Raw genomic sequence first — 19,136 nt, 5'->3', positions numbered from 1 at the left:
GTGGCACAGTTTTTTCCTTCGAATTCATACAGAACAACATATTTCTTACAAAACAACAGTACAATTAGAAATTACGCATTTAAGTCAGAAAAGGAAACAGAATGTCCAAGTACAAGCACCTGGTTAGTAATGGAAAAGAACACAAATATTCATTCATATGGCAAGGATTGAGAGCTGTTGTTTTACTCGTTATTGTTCAAAAAGAGAAGGAAACGATGCCACAGTGGAAAATGATCATCTGGCATAAACTTGCTTTCCTAAATTTCCTTCCTCAATATCAGGACTTCTATATATAACCACAAAAACCACTCTGCTAATTTTTATGATGTTTCTAGATATTAGAAAATAATTGCTTAAACTTGGCATTTGACTTTTTTTTTTTTAAAAAGTTTTCTATAAAGCGACGCGCAGAAGCATACAAAAATCTATTCTGAGGACAATCAATATACATACCACAGAACCTCTGCAAAATATCTCAGATTGAAAAAGGACAAAGCAATCTCAGATTTGTGCTAAGTTTAAAGCTAAAGTATTTCTAAAAATAATTCTGTATTAAGCACTGCTCTATTGCCTTCAAATATATGTAATACCTATTTAGGACTGTATTTTAAGGCAGCTTCAAAACATGCTTTTTTTGTTAGACAATATCTACTCCTTCAAACAAAATCTGAATCAATATAAATTTCATTAAAGTGTGATGAATAATATACATGTTCAATTTGTTCTTGGCCAGATAACATAAAATTGATGGCAGGAATAATGTATAGAGATGTCAAGCCACAATGACACGTCCACTGACCACTTTCTTATTTCACATGTATTAATCACAAATTATAAATGCCCACAAACGTACCTATAAAACCAATCATCTCACAGACAGACACAAATCTTTTAAAGACAAAGCAAAAAATGGAAATAACTCACTGTTATTAAAAGTACAGATCTGGATATGAAATACAAGTTTGGAGTGTCCAGTCAAGCATGGTAAGTGAATTTCTGGTAAGTGAATTAAGGAATTTTAGGCTGTGCTAAGCACATCTGGGGCAATGGCAAACACTACATATGTAATTTTTACAATTTGTTCCATGACATCTGTTATCACATATACACATATCTATAACAGGAAGTCAGTGTCAGTAGTTGGAGTGCAGGTATGCCAAGACCTCAGATAATTAACCCACTAGTATCTCAAAATCATCCTCACTTAGCTTTCATTTTAATTTAGAATTAAATAAAGAAGAGGTAAGTATTAGCATGAAAACTGCTGACGACAGGCAAAAAGTGGGGAAGAAATTAAAAAAATACTTCTGTGGCTGGAGAAAATAGCAGAAATGATGCAAACCCAACAACCCTGAGTTCCTAATCTATTGCTGGGGGTCAGGGAGTTAGGCTGATACGGCGAGATTTCTTTTGCACTGGTTCTAATGTATTCTTAAGTATCCCCTATGTACAAAGTGGACTGCCTCTATAGGTACATTCACACACAGACAGAAGAAATACATAAATATACATAGAAGACAAATATTTTTAAAAGTACATTTTTCAAAAGCTCATCAATGCTAAATACCCTGCTTTCCAGTTAAATGGAATTAATTTATACAGAACTTTTAAAATCTAAAATAGAAATTATACCTATCTTAGGATGTCAGACCAAAAAAAAATAACTGAGTAATAAAATGAACTGTATTAAGTAAACATCAAGTTTTTTATGTCTCTGAAATGAGTGATGCACAGTAATCTAAAAGAAAGTGCGTTTCTTGGAAATACAACACAGCTTTGGCTAGATGCAACTGAATATTTAAGGAGAATTGGGTGTGAATAGACATTGGCATAATGATGAAGTGTGTGTGGTATACAATCTATTCTGGATTACCAGACAAAAAACCACTCCCAGCAAACTAGATCCAAAACAACTCACAATATATTATTTCATAGTATTGTCATCGGTTTTCATGTAAACAAGCACAACATAAAGAAACACAACCTGTGAAATAAAAGGCCGTAACTCCTTGACAGTGATCTGAACTGCAAACTAAGAACTAACCTCAAAGCACTTTTCCTTCTTTGCTTGATGCAGAAGTTCAGTCATTCCGGGTAAGAGTACTGGAAATATGTAGTACTCTAAATATGCTTGAGGAGAACCTGCACAGAACAGTACAGCTTTCACTTGTAGACAAGCACTTGCATTTCACAAAGAGTAGATAACATAAATGAAGTAGAAGTCGTTTAATCAATATGACTGCAGCTTGAACCACATACAGATTCTCTAAGCTTTGATACAGCCATAGGTCTGTCTTCCATTTCTTCAGACAAGATTACATAAACATAAATTTCAAACCAAAGGTGCATCAACACTGCACACTGCAGTGTGCCTCAAAGATGTCAGACTAGAGTAAAACTCAAACACCAGAAGCAGTTTAGCATGAGGAAATGAGGAGCAACGTGGACTGATTTACCCTGACAGGAAGAACAGCAAATGTGACTGCACTGCACTCAGGGCTCTTACAGCCAGACCTCTTTTGATATCTGCACTCATGCTCTTAACAATCTGTTGTAATAGTGTTGGTTATAAAACTGACTTTCTAGGCAGAGGGGAAAAAAGGCTGTATTTCAGTGATTTCTCTCCTAACTACTTCCTACTCACCAGATCCTTCTGAATCTGAACATTAATCCATACACCTTGAAAGGGCTGTCTGGATTGGCATCTCTCTTGCTTATGTTTCCACTGACAGTACATTGAGCTCTACTTGCCCTATTTCCTGTGTGCTCATGCTCTGAATTCTATGCAAAAGAAGGCAGCTACGGTCAGTGTTACAAAAAACAAAAACAAAAAACAAATCAACAAACACCACCACAAAAAACAACCCATTGTCTTTGTTCTACATAAAGCTGAATGGCTGTACATTTCCCAAGACGTTCACGCTATCTTCGTCTCAGCTACATCCCCATCTCCTCCAACAGGATCTTTCACCACCAACTTATAAACTGGTTAAGGTGAAGGAGCCTTCTGCCTCCTTTAATGAGGACACCATACCATACATGCAGGAACTCACGCTCACTGGGCCTGTGGGAACAAGGAGCATGACCCCATATGTAGCTGTAAGAGCCCTACTCTTGGAATGGTGAACAAACCAGAAGCTGTCAAAATCTCTGAGAAGCAGGGATGACTTACTGACTGAAGTGCTGCCCTCAATTTAAAGCCAGACTACCTGCCATGCAGTATGTATTCTGGTTTTAGTGTGTTTGATAAGGATGAAGTCACAGATACTTCCTCTTCTAGCAACACACAGCTGAAACACTAAAAACATACCATTATTTGTAAATTGGTAGAAATGTTATAGAAACTGATAAAAACAAAATAACAAAACTCGAGAGTTATTTCCACTCTGATTTGTAATCACTTGAGTAAAACAATATTTTGAAAGCAGTTTTAATCATCTGCCTAGTCTGCAGATCCTAATTTTGCATTATTAATTTAGAAGCAGAAATACTTGTCCCTCTCTGATCTAACTGGTCAAATAATTCAGAAGATAGTAGAATACTATAATGTCTAGACACTACTAACAATTCCTAATGCATATATATTCAAGCTCCCTTCACCTGACGAAGAGGCCAAGCTGGCTCCTGCAAACAGACCAAAGTAAGTTCCACTTCAGAAAAGGTGATGTAACTGTTAGCACTTCAGCTGTTAGGTGCTTTTTTGTTTTAATGCTTTTGAACTGTTAGCACTTTGACTAACCTCTTCCCCTTCTGTGACCAGGTGACCTGCCTGGTTGATGAGGGAAAAGCTGTCGTTGTTGTCTACCTGGACTTCAGCAAAGCCTTTGGCACTGTCTCCCACACTACTCTCCTGCAGAAGGTACAGCCCGTGGTCTGGCAGGTATGATCTCTGCTGGGTAAAAAACTGGCAGGAGGACTCGGCCCAGAGTGCTGGTGGATGGAGTTACATCCAGCTGGCAATGGGTCACGAGCAGTGCTCCCAGGGGTTGGTATTCAGGCCTCTCCTGTTTAATATCATTATTGATGATCTGGATGACGGCATTGAGTGTGTCCTCATTAAGTTTGCAGATGACACCAATCTGGGGGAAGTGTTGATCTGCCTGAGATTAGGAAGGCCTTACAGAGGGATCTAGACAGGCTGCATCAATGGGCTAAGGCCAAGCGTATGAGAACCAACAAGACCAAGCACAGTGTTCTGAAAAACAGTCACAACAACCCTATGGAATATGTGGGGCACAGTGGCTGGAAATCTGTGCAGCAGAAAAGGATCTGAGGATGCTGGTCAACAGCCAGCTGAACATAAGACAGCAGTGTGCCCACGTGACTGACGTTAGCAGCATCCTGACTTGTATCAGACACCGTGTTGCCAGCAGGACTGGGATCATCCCTCCTACTCAGCAGTGGTAATGCAGCACCTCAAGTGCTGTATTCAGTTCTGAGCCCCTCACTACAAGAAAGACAACAAGGCTCTGGAGTGTGTCCAAAGAAGGACAGTAGAGCTGTGAGGGGTCTGGAGCACACTGGGATCGTTCAGCTGGGAGCAGAGAAATTTCAGGGCTGACCTTATTGCTCTCTACAACTCCCTGAAAGGAGGTTGTGGTGAGGTGCAAGTTCCCACCGGTAACAGTGATAAGACAAGAGGGAATGGCCTCAAGTTTCACTGGAGGAGGTTCAGGTTCAATATTAGGAAACATTTCTTCTCTAAAAGACTGGCCAGGCACTGGCACAGGCTGCCTGGGGAGGTGGTAGAGTACCATCCCTGGAGGGGTTCAAGAACTGTGGAGATGTGGTACTCAGAGACACAGTTTAGTGGGCAATATTGGTGGTAGCTGGATGGTGGGATTTGATGGTCTTAGACGTCTTTTCCAATTTTAATGATATTGTGATTCTGTAATGAACTGCAGCCAGTGACAAACTCCTGCCAAACTAGAGAAAAATATTCACAGGAGGATACAAGGTAATATAGCCCTACTTACACGTTTTTGGATCAGGTGCTTCTGGAAGGGGGGCTGCCTCAGGTGTGGGAAGCAACTGTTGGACAACTGCATCAGCTGCAGGGGATGAGTAAAACTGTTCTGTACAGAATGGCTGCAACATTCCTGCTTCCCAACTCATCTGTTTAAGATAAACGGAACCCATATAAATATCCCAATCAAACTGAAAGAAATGTAGAAACCAATTCAGCAGGTACACTGCTGTAAGGTCAGTCAGTTAAAAAAAAAATAAAAGACAGAAATTCTAATTTTCTAAAACAAATATTAAATTAGTTCCATATTTTCTGCACACTTCAAAAACAAACAATTTCACTTTAAATTTTTTACAGTTTCCACTGAATGAAAACATTCAAAGCTTGGAGAAGGCATGTGATTGTTTTTAAAAGAAGGTGGCAAGATATCATAATTTTAAAAATATTTTAGCCATTCTAAAAAAATAATAATTTTTTGAAAATTAAAATTGGGAATGTTTTCTGAATAAGTATTCTTCCACTCAGAAGCTTATATATTCTGTCTTGCTCAGAAGTTCTAAAAGAAACAAAGCACAAGTAAATAAGTTCAGAACAAGTGTAAATGCCAATCTTAAGTTTCTTCATACAGGAACAATTACAGTTACCACAAAAAAAAAAAGCAGTCCACAATTTTACTTATGTATTTAGAAGTACAAGAATTGTTACAGTGAGCCAGGAGAGTACCTTTAGCAGATTGTGAACTACATCTGTTACAGAAATCCAGATATCTCCCATTACATACGCAAGAATGCACTTCACCATATTTGGTATGAAAACATGCTGTGAAAAAGATGTTATCTCAACAGTTCCCCTTTGAAATTCAGCTGGATTTACGAGTTGCTGAAGAGCAAGCAGTGGACCCAGGCCACCACACATACAATATACAATATTGCAAGTCAGTGACTGCAATATCATATGCAATGACTGCAGTGATGTTTGCAAGATACATAAAATGATGCTTCAGGAAATTATAAAAAGTACATATCAACATAAAAAGGCACACTATTACATTCTGGCATTAAATGCTCAGATATGTCAATATATAACGCCTAGACTCATGAATGTCCTAAGCAGAGTACACAATTCAATTTCAACAATGTCCTGTGATGAAGCTAGTTTTACTTAAGGAAACATGATATACTACGTAAAGGCCTAAATTTACCACATGTCAAACAATTTGAACCAGAAAGCCTTGAAGAAAGTAACCTAAATACAGCATAATAAGAAGATGCCTATTTTAAATGAAAGTTAACTCTGTGATTATTAAAATAATTAGTTTTGCTGCTTGTAGAACTGCTGGGGAAAAAGAGTTAAAAGGGTTTGTTCTTGTATACTGCTTCTGTCTGCCAAACTAGTTTTCCTAGACTGAATTTACCTGGTCAAATGTAGACTCTGGGCAGCTGTGATCGGGTTTAATTCCTCTGACTTCGACAGACACATCTACGTGACCTACCACAAATGTGAAACTGAGGCATAACTCCTTGGCAGTGCTTGCTCCCTCTGTTTTACACATCAATGCTGGGTCTGCCTGCACCAGCAGCAGCAGGAGATCCCTGCACACTTCTGCCTCCCCCCTGCAAAGCTGACAGCTGAAGACAAAAGGCAGCAGGCTGTGCACACAAAACACAGCTGCCATCTAATTTTAGGACAGCACTCCCCAAGTTGCTTTCGACAAAAGCCATGATTTGGAATATTGCATTTGTTGATTCACAGAAGTTGTTTACAAAATGTAGTTCTGTTTACACTTTATGAATGACCCTACTCTGCAGATACCTAATTTTCCTATTCTGTTATTTAAAACACGATACCTTATGAAGATTTGGTACTTGAACTATACTTACAGATTTCTGCGCTGATTCAGGGATGTCTGGAAACGGATGCTGTTCTGCTTTGTACTCTTAAAGAAAAAGTACAACAATTACATGAAAGATTTTAAAACCACTTTTATTCTAACCAAGCATTACCTTCTGAAAGGCTGTACTCCAGTTTGAAAAAATAAAGTCAGTACAGAATGACTATTAGTTTAATACAGAACCTGATGTGCTAAGAAAAGGCAACATTTTCAAGTCTCTTGTCCTGATTTTAAGTCAAGTACAAGGTTTTCAGCTATAAAATAACTCCTCGTTGGAAAAAATATTTTTGACCAAAAAATAATAATCTAAAATATTATAATGCAGATGCTCACACGTTATCAACCATTGGTTTCACCAGTATACAGCATGGCTTTTCAACTTCCCCTGTGTTTCCCTATGAGCATTCAAGCCCCCAGGACAATGCTAAGACTTATCTTCTCCACTTCCAAAAAAGCACCAGTGCAGGAGCAGTACACAACCCACTGAAATTGGAGCAAATCAAGGTAAGAAAAATAACCAAGAACGGCAATGAATCTGATAGGCACACCAAACCCTCCTGGGTCAGGCAACACAAAGGGCCCTGAGAGACAGAGCACTCAAGGTCAGTGATCCTAAGTTATGGGATCCAGAATCAAAGAATCACAAAATGGCCTGAGTTGAAAAAGAGCACAGTGCTCATCCAGTTCCAACCCCCTGCTGTGTGCAGGTCACCAACCAGCAGCCCAGGCTGCCCAGAGCCACATCCAGCCTGGCCTCGAACGCCTGCAGGGATGGGGCATCCACAGCCTCCTTGGGCAACCTGTTCCAGTGCCTCACCACCTCTGGGTGAAAAACTTCCTCCTAATATCCAACCTAAACCTCCCCTGTATCAGTTTAAAACCATGATCTACCACATCACTCCTCTGCTACGGGCTGCACTGCATCACTGCTCTGTTATGGGCTGTGCCACACCGCTCATCTGCTACGGATGCACCGCATCGCCCCATGTGTGCGCTGCAGTGCCTCAGTCGTCACACTGCACCAAACAACTTCTTTCCACATTAGAAACTGCCCTTTATATGTGAATATATATATGAATATATAATACCTGACGGCATTACAGAGCAGTACATCAAAAACACCGCGGTGTGGGACATAGCTCCCCGAGCGGCCGCGGTCACCGCACAGCAGGAGAACGAGCGCGTTCGCCGCCACCCCTCAGAGCCCAGCGCCGCACCGAGCTCACAAGGCCCCGCCCACCGCCATGACGGACGCAGCCCGGGGCACCCGCGGCGCCTCACCGCCCCACAGCCCAGCCGCGACCGCCGCCCCGCGCTTCCGCCCCGCGGCAGCACGGCAGAATCACACCTCGTCGCCGAAAGCGACGTTCGTGGCCCCGCCCTGCGGCACGGGGCAGTGGGAAGGCCGCTCAGCCCCGCGGTGCCGGGCGGGCCCACCTGCGCACGGCTGTTCCCACAGGCCCCGCCGCGGCCCGCCCGCCGCCATATCGCGCCGCGTCGCCACGGCAACCGGAGATCGGGGCGGGGCGGCGGTCGCGGAGGCGTTCTGCTTCCGGGGCGGTGCGCTGTGCTGCACGTGGGCCGCGGCAGGTAAGGGGCGGCTGCGGTTGTGTGTGGGTCTGTGGACACGGCTGCGTTCGTGCCGTCCGTGAGGGAAACGGAGAGCTGGGGCTGAATCCCGCTCCTGCTCGTCCCGCCCGGCGCGGGGCCTCGTCTGTACCTTCGGGAGGAGGCGAGGTTTCCGGCGGCCCCGCGGAGGCTCGGGGCGGAGGGCAGCGCCTTTCGTTTTGCGGGGCCTTGCAGGAGGGCCTTCTGTGCATTCGCTGTCGGTTAAAAGACGAGAACCGAAGCGGATGCGAGGGTTTCCTTAGCGAAAGGGTGTCCCGCGGCCGCTGCTAACTCCTCCTCATAGGCAGCGGACCCAGAGGGGCATTGGGCCGTTCCGCACCGGGACTGATGAGCCTTGTAAGGATCCTGGGGTGTTACGTGGAAGATGAAGGGATACAAAGCCGGGGTGCCTAAGTGTGGCCTCTTACTTACGTGGAAATCTGCCTAAACTGTACTGTATGTACATTACATCCAGAGTCCAGAGGAGAGCTGCTGAGATGGTCAGAGGGCTGGAGCACCTCTCCTGAAGAATGGTTGAGGGGCTTGTTTAGCTTGGAGAAGGGAAGGCTCCAGGGAGACCTCATTGTGGCCTTCCAGTACTTGAAGGGAGCGTATAAACAGCAGGGGGAATGGCTGATTACATGGCGGGATGGTGATGGGACAAGGGGAAGTGGTTTTAAACAGACAGAGGAGGTTTAGGTTGGATATGAGGAGGAAGTTTTTCAGCCAGAGGGTGGTGAGGCACTGGAACAGGTTGCCCAAGGAGGCTATGGATGCCCCATCCCTGCAGACATTCGAGGCCAGGCTGGAGATGTGGCTCTGGGCAGCCTGGGCTGCTGGTTGGTGACCTGCACACAGCAGGGGGTTGGAACTGGATGAGCACTGTGCTCCTTTTCAACCCAGGCCATTCTATGATTCTGTACATGTCTTGCTAGGAAGGAGTTTTGGAGGATAGATGTTTTTGTGACAGTAAGAGCTCTGAAGCTGCTAAAAAGGAAGAATAAGGCTCCAGTAACTGCACTTCAGTGCAGCGTATGCTTCTAGTTCTTCCATCTCTGAAAATCCATGGTCTCTGGTGCTGTTTTCCCCAGTTTTGCAGTCAGAGATGTGAACGGGTTTCAGAGGAAGGGAACACCAGATAGGCCAGAATTTGCAATACTGTCTTGCACAGTAAATTTTTTTTTTTTTTTTTTTTTTTTTTTTTTTTTTAGGATGACAGTCAATAAAAAGCGGAAACATGTTCATGAGGAAACTGTACAGAAAAAGAAAAAAGTGAGAAGCAGTGGTAGCCAGACTGTCATTATAACTGAGAAAAGAATTCAGGCTGCCGCTGAAGCGGAGGATGATGACTGGTTTGAAACGAAAATAAAGGTAAAGAAGAAGGAAAGTGTGAAAGAAGATGAATGTTCAGACCAATTGAATCTGAAGAAGAAGAAAAACAAAAAGAGGAAGGTTCGCTTTGAATTACCGAAAGAAGTATGTTCAGAAGACTTTTTGTATGTAGAAGGCCATCAGGATTTAGAACAAGAAGCATCAGAGGTAAAATGTTCTAAAATGTTCAAAAAGAAGAGAAAAAAAGACCGATGTCGTGCCTCTTTATCAGTGAAAAGTAAACAAAATAGTGATGTGGAGCTTTCAAATCATTATTCAGATGATATGCAGGAAAATAAATTTGCTTTTGCAAAAAGCAGAAGTAACGCTTTGAATTTGAAACTGGATAGTGAACAAAATAAGAAAAAAAAGAAGGAAGACACCTTTTCTTTAGCATTAGGAGATATCCAGGACAGTGAATATAAACAGTCTCAAAAAGATTGCAAAGAAACAAATGTGCACGCTTCAGAAAGATCTGTTACTGGTGAAAGTCATGGAACAGATACTATCCATAATGATGGGAAGGGTATGAGAAGAAAGAAGAGGAAGAAAAAGAAATCTGGCTCTTTTTTGCCACTAGCAGGTAATCAAAACATTTCTGCAGTTTGTTATAGTTCCATTGCATTAAGCAGCTTTGGAGAAAGGCACAGAAAAGAAGTTAGATTGACGGATAAAGAGGAAAAGGATGCTACTGAGAACCCAGAAAGTATCAGAGAGATGAAGAAGAAGAAAAAAAAAGATGTTTCCTCCTTAAAGTGTAAAGATGATCAGTGCTACAGTCAGAGAGTTCTTGATGAGCATCTTCCTACATCGCAAGAAGTTGAGCCTGAGGAGGAAGAGCTGTCTGGGAGAAAAACCTTGAAGAAAAACAAGAATAATAATGAAGCAACCAATAAGAAAAAGAAAAGGAAGATAAAAAAAGATAAGGAAACAACTTTTTCAAAAGTTTCTTTAAGCAATGACTGTGCACCTAAAAGCCAAAAAATAACACCCCCAGAAAGCAACAAAAAGAACAAAGAGAGGAAAGTGAAGCCAGTTGAATGTGTCACAGGGGACACTGCAGGTGATAGGGTGTTATGCAATTCTAGTCATATGCTCTCTGACAAGAAGAGGAAAAAAGTGCCAGAGGACTCTGCAGAAGAGTCAAGATCAAATGCAAGTATCAAAAAGAAAAGGACCAAAATAGAAGATGGGGAAGATAAGATCTTGGTAAGTCGTTAATAAGGTGCCCTCCTGCTTTGGAGCTGAAGGCCTCTTAGACCATCTGTACCCTGTTTTGTAGCCTCCTCTGCCTGTTCAGACCATTGGGTTGTGCTTACTTAAGTCAGTAAGGGGACTCCTCTGGGTTTTAAGAAACAGACACAGGCTCAGAGCATCCATTGATTTTTAGCGTGTCATGTTTGTGAAATGCAGGAAAGTATGTTTTTTTAATGCCTGATGCCGTAGTCATTTAGTGTTTCAGCTGTGAAAATATAAAATGCCTAAAGTACCTGACAGCAAGTATGAGAGCAGAAAGAATGCTAGTGTGCACAGTTACCTATGTTCTTCTTTTTCACTTGCTTCTGTCATAACTATGATACAAAACAGCATTTTAATGTTATGTCATTTAATCAGTTCAGGTAGGTAACATTCTGACTCTTACAATTTATTTTTTCCCCAAGAAAAACTGCTGGAACTGTGTAGTGCTAGAAAACGGGAGATTTTTTAGCCAATGAATGCATAAATTGTGATAGAAAATCAGGGAACAACCCAGTCAAAAACTGGAAGTCAAATTCCTAATGTGAGGTGGGTGGAAAGGTATGTAAAACAAAAAACAAATAGATTCAAGGGCTGTGCAACTTTTAACTCGAGGTAAATGGAACTGCTAAAGGAAATCTCATTCAAGAGTCAGAGTACTGCTATTTCTGTGGTGAGGCAAGCGTGGAGAACCTGATGGAATAGCAGGGGAAACAGATCTGCTTGGTGTATGTAAAAGAGAAAATATTTGAAATATGGGGATTTCTTCAAAGCTTTTCAAGAATAAGACTATTGCAGTGTTTTTTCCTTTTGACCTTTCAAAGGGTAAAGTCTCTTTGAGACTGTTGGACGTTATTTGGAGTCCTGCAGCTGCTCATGTGTAAATGGAGGCGAGATGAGCCTTATGATGATAAGTAAACTTGCATACCAGAGGTAACCGAACATGGAGAACACAGCAAGGCCTCTGTGATCTACTAAGGAGAACGGGGGTAGGGTGATGCACATTTTGGTTCTCTTCCCTGTATCCAGCTCTGTACAGCAGTAAAAAGGCATTTCAGAGAAGCTCTCAAGATTTAGAACTCTGGGTAATTGGGACATCTAGTTACTGCTAGGCTCAAAGACTGCTGGAATAAATGGCCTATTGTGTCGGCCTTGCATTTAATTGTGTCTCAGTCTTTAACCATTTTCTGGGCTGTACTGCATCATGCCTTGAAGCATCCTCTGGTAGATTTCTGCAGCAGAGAGTAGTGATTGTTGTCACTACTCTCATTGATTGATCATGAGGTTAATCATACCTGCTTAATATCAAAGACTTGTGTTTTCCCATTGGATGCTGTTACAGCCAACTAAAGCAAGGGGAAGGCTGAGATGATCCAGAGGGAGAAAGAGGATGGTTATTAGTGAATGTGTCTGTTGATACAAAACATGCACAACTAACTCCAGCATTGCTGTACGCTGACATAGAGGCATTTCTGGGGAAAGTCAGCGTGAGTTGATTATGCTCCCAGTGAAATCGTGTGCTGCTGGCATTTCTCAGGCCACTGTATGCTGACCCTCTGTCTTTGTGATGCAGGCTGTTTTCAGTTCCTTTGTTAAAATACAAAAATAGAGCAGGCAGTTCCTGAAAGTATTTTGCCAGTAAATATTCCTTGTTGTTGTTCCCTCCTTTGGAAGATGTCCATCAGAGTACCAGCAGCTTGCACAAGCACTTTGGGCTGCAAGTCTACGTATGTGGGGGAGGGGAACGTGCCAGTGATGAGCATCCCAAACTCAGCCCTCTGCCACGTGGATGAATGCCTGCACTGGTGTTTCTGGGAGCAGGCTGGGATCTTATGTTCAGTTTTTCTCTTGACATTAGGAGGAGATAACTCTGAAAGTGGACGAATTCTGTCTGTATAGTGGTAGGTGTTGTGCTTAGGTGGTCGTTCTTGCTTGCAGGGACATCACCACCATGCATACGGGATTTTCTTCCTTGTGAGAAAGCACTCAGCTGCAGAGCAAAAGTGCTATACAGTGCCTTGTGTGTCGTAACATGAAGGAGTCCAGGGAGAGTCAGATGACAGAGCAGATGCACATCCAGTGTCAGAGGACTTGGTGTACCTCTTTGAAGCCATCTCTGTGTGTGAATGTGCTCCCCTTCCTGCAGTGTGGGGGAGATGAGGTCAGCACACCCCTGGACGGGTTTGTTATTGCCTTTCAGTGACCTTCAGCAGCTCCAAAACACGCTGCAGATTGGCCCACGTGAAGGTGCACTGCTTTTCCTTGCCTGTCTGCCTCTGACCAGCTAAAAGAGAACCCAGCACAGCTGTTTGCAAAGTCCTGTCACAGCAGCTTTCCTGCTTGTTTTGAGAGATCTGAATAGACAGTGCCAGGCCATCAAGAAGTAAGGTTTTTTTGTTTTTGTTTTTTTTTTCTTTTTTCATGAGCTCCTCTTACTGCAGACAGCGTTCTCCTTTTTGATAGTGTAGTTGTGTGTGAAAGCAGCGCACAAAAGCTAGCTTAGGAAAATTAGGTAAATCATTCATGGCTTTAGATAATACTGTAAACCTTCAAAAAAGGTTTTCAAAAAAGAAACAGCAGCTTCTGCTCGCAGAAGTATGTTACAGATCTTTTGCTTGTCTTAATGTTCTGTGGCTATTTCATGCTTGGATTACTGTGTTAGCTGTATCAATAGTTGTTCCCTCTGGCCATATTTTGCAGGTTGGTCTAAAGCTCATGGCTTAGATTTACCGCTATCCTGGACTTAAAACTTAACCCTACTACAGTGGGTGCCCCAAAATCTTAGCGCAGATTTGGGAAAGAAAGAGTGGGAGCAGGCAGTGCTGAAGGGCTGCACTTTGAGGAAGAATTAACAGTCAGGGGCTGGTTGTGGCTCCTGCCAGCCTGCCTGTCCCTTCCTGCTCTGTCACTGTGAGTTCTCTGTTCCTCACTCCCAAATGCGGGACTAACGTGCTGATGCTGCCATTGCAGGGGCAGCTTATGTACGTGTCACGCCTCTCCTCTTTCCAGACTGGAAGCTTTTGGGGGACTGTCATTGCTTCTGCATTAGTACAAGAGCAGGCACAAAGCAGATGCCTCTTGAGTGTTTTTTGTTTGGCTGGTTTTTGTTTTGGTGCTGGTAGTGGGGTCAGCATGCTTCAGGCCTGCCACGTGCGTTCAGATTGGCCATTATGTTACCACTGGTTTAACTTTTTATTTTTAACTGTACTATTTTTATTTCAATTACAAATTTCAACTTCTGCAATAGCTTCTGATTTGAAGTGCTCCTGCCTGCAAATATTACTGTATGTATGTGCCTTTGATACTGGCAGGTCCATTTTAATGTGTGAATCAGAAAGTCCCTTATCTTTATTGCTAAATATATATATAATATATATATTAAAAATGTCACTTTAAATGTATGTTTTGTAAGTTCTTTTTTGAATGGATGGAGAAAATCCCTCCAAAGAAAGGTACAGGTTTAGCTGGAATTTCCAGCTTTAATCTGACTGTTTCTTCTGATCCCCAGTAATACTGCTCATTGCTTAGTGATTTCTCTGCTTACTCATGTGTAAATTAATTAAGAAGAATGGCTTATAATATTCATACGAGTGTTTCCCTGTTTTACAGGAAGATGTGGATGATGTGACTGTTGTGCAGGAAAAAAAAGGAAACTGTGATGAAATTAATATAGACAAGGTATGCTTTCTCAGTTAAGCACGATTTGAAGCAAGTAAGCTTTTAGGGTGTAGTAGGATTTGTAATGAAAAGAATGCCTTCTGCTGGTCTGTGCCAGTATTTTCTAAAGTAGACCTTTGCTTAAGATTTGCTTTTGCACTCATGGGTTAGGTAAAAAATATACAGCTCCACTTAATGTCAGAAGCTTCTAAGTAGCTTATTCAGTTAAATACAGGCTCCTTTGCCTCTCATTGCTGCTGGCAGTTTCATCACAGCTGTTACCTGCAGTTAGAAGGTTAAACATATCTGACACTACAGAATGTTCATTGAAAATAGCACAAGAAAATGCAGAGCTCTTAAGTGGAGTGTGTAAGAAGATCACATGCAACTTTCTTAATTATCCTTGCAAAATACTGAGGACAAATAATCGTCTTAATCTTCCCTCATCTGCTTACTGTGAATTAAATTAAGTGTTGTTTAACACAGAGGACAGTGGCTTGTGTTGCTTTTCTCTGTATGCTAGGCGAGGCGGCAGGCTCTGCAAGAAGAGATTGATAGAGAATCTGGAAAAACTAACATTTTCAGTCCCAAAGAGAACATGGTACGTATGAATTCAGACTTTGATCTGATGGAAATACTATGTCCCAGAACCACTTCCTGGGGAAAAAAGAAAGCACTGAAAACAGCATTTTTTTCTGTTTGTGGTTCATGTATGTGGCTTGGCACAAGCACTCTCCTGATTGTAAATTTGAAGTCATGCTTTGGAACGCATTGCAATACCAAGAGAATCTGGGAGCTGACCAGTGAATTCTTAACATCATTTGGAATTGCTTAGAGGTCTGACTCCCATCATGAGTACTGAAAAGCACTATTTTCTCTAGTTCTTCTGGAGATTTTGCTACAAAGAATTGCTACAAAGCCATTTGCTACTTACTGTGAAATTTAAGTGATCCTAGGCCATGGTCATAAGGTACCATTGAATTTTATCTGAATTGCTATCTGGAAGAATTTGCAGACATTCATACATGGAGATGCACATGAAAATGTGAGAGGGATGGTAACTGAAAGTACAGTCCTGCAGTACCTACAGCCAATAGCCTCCTAATTTCTACATCATTTTCCCACCTCTTTGAAAGACTGTTCTTTATTTTTTGTTTTTCCATCCTACTTAGCCTGCCTCCTGGCAGATTTACCTCTCAGATTACTGTTGCAGCAGTGTTCAGCAGGAATAATAAGATTCAGAAGAAAGAAAGCTTTGCTAAAAATGTGGAATTCTTTAGTTGTTTGCAGAAGTGTTGCTCAGGACTACAAAGGCCATAAATGCCTTTCTGGAACCTCAACAAATCCCAGAAACAACTCATGTAAGTTTTATGGAGTAGGAGCAAGACTGCAGTGCGTTCTGAACTGCAGCTATCTGATAGTCTGTGAGGGGAAAATGACTTCTTTGGCAGGGGATCCCAGCTCTGTGGAGTTTGTCTGTCATTGTTTATTAATACATAAAAGAATAAAAGCTGTGAAAACTAATTGATGGGCTTCAAAAGGAGAGAGCTAGAAATACTGCAGGAAAAGCTATGTCCAGTGCTTGCCAGCAGTTCAAAAAAAAAAAAAAAAAAAAAAAAAAGGTTTGACAAGCCGTAATTATTTCTGCATCTGTGCAGATATCCATCTCCTGTTCCAAAGGGAAGACTTTATGTATGTCTGCATTTGTGTCACAGAGCAGGGCTTATACAGCAGCTTAGCCTTGTTTTTATGGATAACTTTCTTTTAGTATCAGTATTCTGGCCTGTGATACTGGCAGATGCTCCAGCTCTGTGTTTTTATAACATAGAACACCTGCTACAGATTGCCTTCATATTGCATAGCATGCTGTGTGTCATGTTGGCTGTCTGGTGAAGAACCGACTGTTTCATGTAAGCTACAACTGTTTGGTTGGAAGGGTTTCAGGCTCACATAAACATACTGCTAAATTCGCATTTTTTTCCTGGGATGAAGCCAGATCAGTTTAATCACGTTTAATTAATGATCAAACATTCTTCCATTTAATATCACCCTAATTATAAAGAAAAAAATGGGAGTAGTCAGAAATGAGCAACAGTAGGAGCTATGTGGTCAGGAGTCAAAAAGATCCTGATGTAATGAAGTATGTTCATAGCTAAGCCAGAAGTTCATAAACTTCTTAAATCACACCCTCTGTCTTGGGTTATTTGCAAACACAAATTGTTGAATTTTGATTCTACTTGGATGTTATCTACAGTCTCAGAAAGGAAACAATATCAAAAACAAAACTGAAGGAGTAATTTGTTCAGAGAATACAGTGAAAGGCAAAGTTGTGGGGTGGCAAACTGCAAGGGAGGGGAGGTTCTAAGGGCATTACATTTAGTCCTGTTGGTTAATGTATGCCCTAAAATTTCTGCACCCTTGCAATGAAGTTGGTAAGTAGTGGGATGAGAATGCCCTTGTTATATAAAGCACATGAGCCAGATGGAATACTGTCTCTAACACTAATACAACAAAATACTTGGGAAACAAAAACTACCTAATCAAGGGCAGTAGAAAAATTAAAAACAAAAATTGCTGTACGAGGCAACAGAGTGAGAGAAAGATTGAGTCTTAGAATTGTCTTAGAGTAAGAGAAATATCTGTGCAGGGTCTGGTGCTCTGAGCAGAAAGCAGGAAAGTCAAGATTTGTAAAGACAGGTGAAAAGAAGAATCTGAAAGCGCATTAAATGATGTCTCCAGGTTAAGTGAATTCCTATGCTAATGAAGCTGCACTAGCATTGGGTTATGGCAGTCTAATTACACACTGCAAGAGGTGCTGCATGTGAATGACTGCTTGCAGCAGCCTGCCCTGTCAGGTGGTGGTGGCTGGTGGTACACAGCTGGAAGTTGTCAGTTGTGGTGATATTTTAGTGTTTGTCTCGTGTGTGTGTTTCACAGGATACAAAGATTGGCCAGTGGAGTACAGCTGCTTTTCAAAGTTCTGAGCGAGGGATGAAATTTCTTCGACTGATGGGTGGTTTCAAAAAGAGCTCTGCACCTATGGAAGATCTCTCTGTGACTACGAACAAACAGAACATGGCTTTGAGCAGGGAAGGGGAGGAGAAGTTACAGCAGGCTCTGAAGATGGAATTTGACAAAGCAATGGACTTGAAGCAACACAAAAGAATTGGTCTTGGATTTCAACCTGCTGCCAAGAGGAAAGTGTACATAGACAAATATGCATCTAGATCTATAAAATTTGCAGATTAAAACTGAAGTAATGGAATGAAAATGGGGAAATTTATTTTTGCTTTCCGCTTATTTTTACTTGAAATAAAATATGAAGTGTTCAATACATTGTACTTATGAGGCATTTTTAATACAAGTTTTCAGCTTCTAGCTTACATGGAGTTGTGTCCTCACTTGGACACAAAAGGAGCTAAGAACAGTAGGATCTCAAACCTTTCCAGCGTTTTCCACAGACAAAAGAAAATTTCCCTTAGAGATTGAAGGTATGTGGACAGTGCCTGCAAGAAAGTAAAAATTGGTAATTTTTTAAAAAATGGATTTGATAAGCTTTTTTTTAGCTGCATCTTTGCGATTCAAAAGGATTTTAATATTCTGTAAAATCTTCATGTTTTTACACTCAGTGAGCAGTACAAACTGATGGCGTTGTACTTGGAAGAAATACTACTGGGTTGCCTACAAATTTCATGAGGGAAGACTTAACCATGGAAGTGGTTTCTTGACTATTGGCATCCTCACTATAATAGAAATACTCTCGAACGTCCTGTTTCAACATGCTCTAGCAGTGTGAGTCTCAAGAAGCAGCTGTTACCTGTAAATAAACACTTTGTGAGTAGGTTTCCTAAATTATAAAAAGCAAGGCGGTTGTAATAATGCGTTTACGGGTTTATTGTAAATGAATGAAATTTTTAATCTTCAGACTTTCACGCAACCTGCACTTTCACTTTCTGAACACAAACTATTAAGAGCGTATTGTTTACGTTGAGTTCAGAATTGAAAGTTCCAGAGCACTTTTTGGGGGAGGTTACAAAAAGATAATGAAGAAATGTCCCATATTCCATCACTGCGTGCTGTTTGTTGTGGGATGTGGTGTTCTATAAGTTTTCAGGTCATCCTGGTTCTCGAGCGTGACAAGATGACCATCTCTTATGTTTGGGACTTGCTGTAGCAATGGTGGCCTCCTTGCAGGGAACCCACCATGCTCAACACAAGTTGCTGTCTCTAATTACATCTTTCTTCTTCTGTTTTACTTGTCCTTTCTGATAAGATGGTGCAAACTAATCTGCTAAATTTTTTGTTTGCAAAGAAAGGCAACCTTTCTTTGCACAGTAGCCTTTTCTATCAGACTTCTGTGCCTGAAAGCAACTGACTCCTGGCAGAAAATATGCAGAATGGTGTGAT

The 19,136-nt window shown here is 41.6% G+C and overlaps 2 protein-coding genes across 2 annotated transcripts in view; one reads left to right on the top strand and one right to left on the bottom strand.

Annotated features, from left to right (window-relative positions):
- Positions 1-8,343, bottom strand: part of IQCK (IQ motif containing K) — a gene marked incomplete at both ends in the record, with an annotated part of 37,834 nt that extends 29,491 nt beyond the window's left edge. Inside the window, 4 exons of the mRNA XM_079542789.1 lie at positions 2,045-2,142; positions 4,977-5,115; positions 6,847-6,902; positions 8,295-8,343. Of these exons, the coding sequence (XP_079398915.1) occupies positions 2,045-2,142; positions 4,977-5,115; positions 6,847-6,902; positions 8,295-8,343 (342 nt within the window). The remainder of the gene's footprint in view (positions 1-2,044; positions 2,143-4,976; positions 5,116-6,846; positions 6,903-8,294) is intronic.
- Positions 8,344-8,373: 30 nt separating this feature from the next.
- Positions 8,374-17,978, top strand: KNOP1 (lysine rich nucleolar protein 1; the record flags this gene model as incomplete). Its single annotated transcript, XM_079542930.1, has 5 exons — positions 8,374-8,447; positions 9,677-11,045; positions 14,682-14,750; positions 15,253-15,330; positions 17,667-17,978. The coding sequence occupies exons 2-5, from the start codon at positions 9,678-9,680 to the stop codon at positions 17,976-17,978; spliced, it is 1,827 nt and encodes a 608-aa protein (XP_079399056.1). The 5' UTR covers positions 8,374-8,447; position 9,677.
- Between the last annotated feature and the right edge of the window lie 1,158 nt (positions 17,979-19,136).

The sequence above is a fragment of the Tetrao urogallus genome, assembly GCF_951394365.1.
Source record: "Tetrao urogallus genome assembly, chromosome: 15".
NCBI lineage: Eukaryota > Metazoa > Chordata > Aves > Galliformes > Phasianidae > Tetrao > Tetrao urogallus.
The sequence above is the reverse complement of the archived record's forward strand: the minus strand, read 5'-3'. Positions and strand labels throughout refer to the sequence as shown.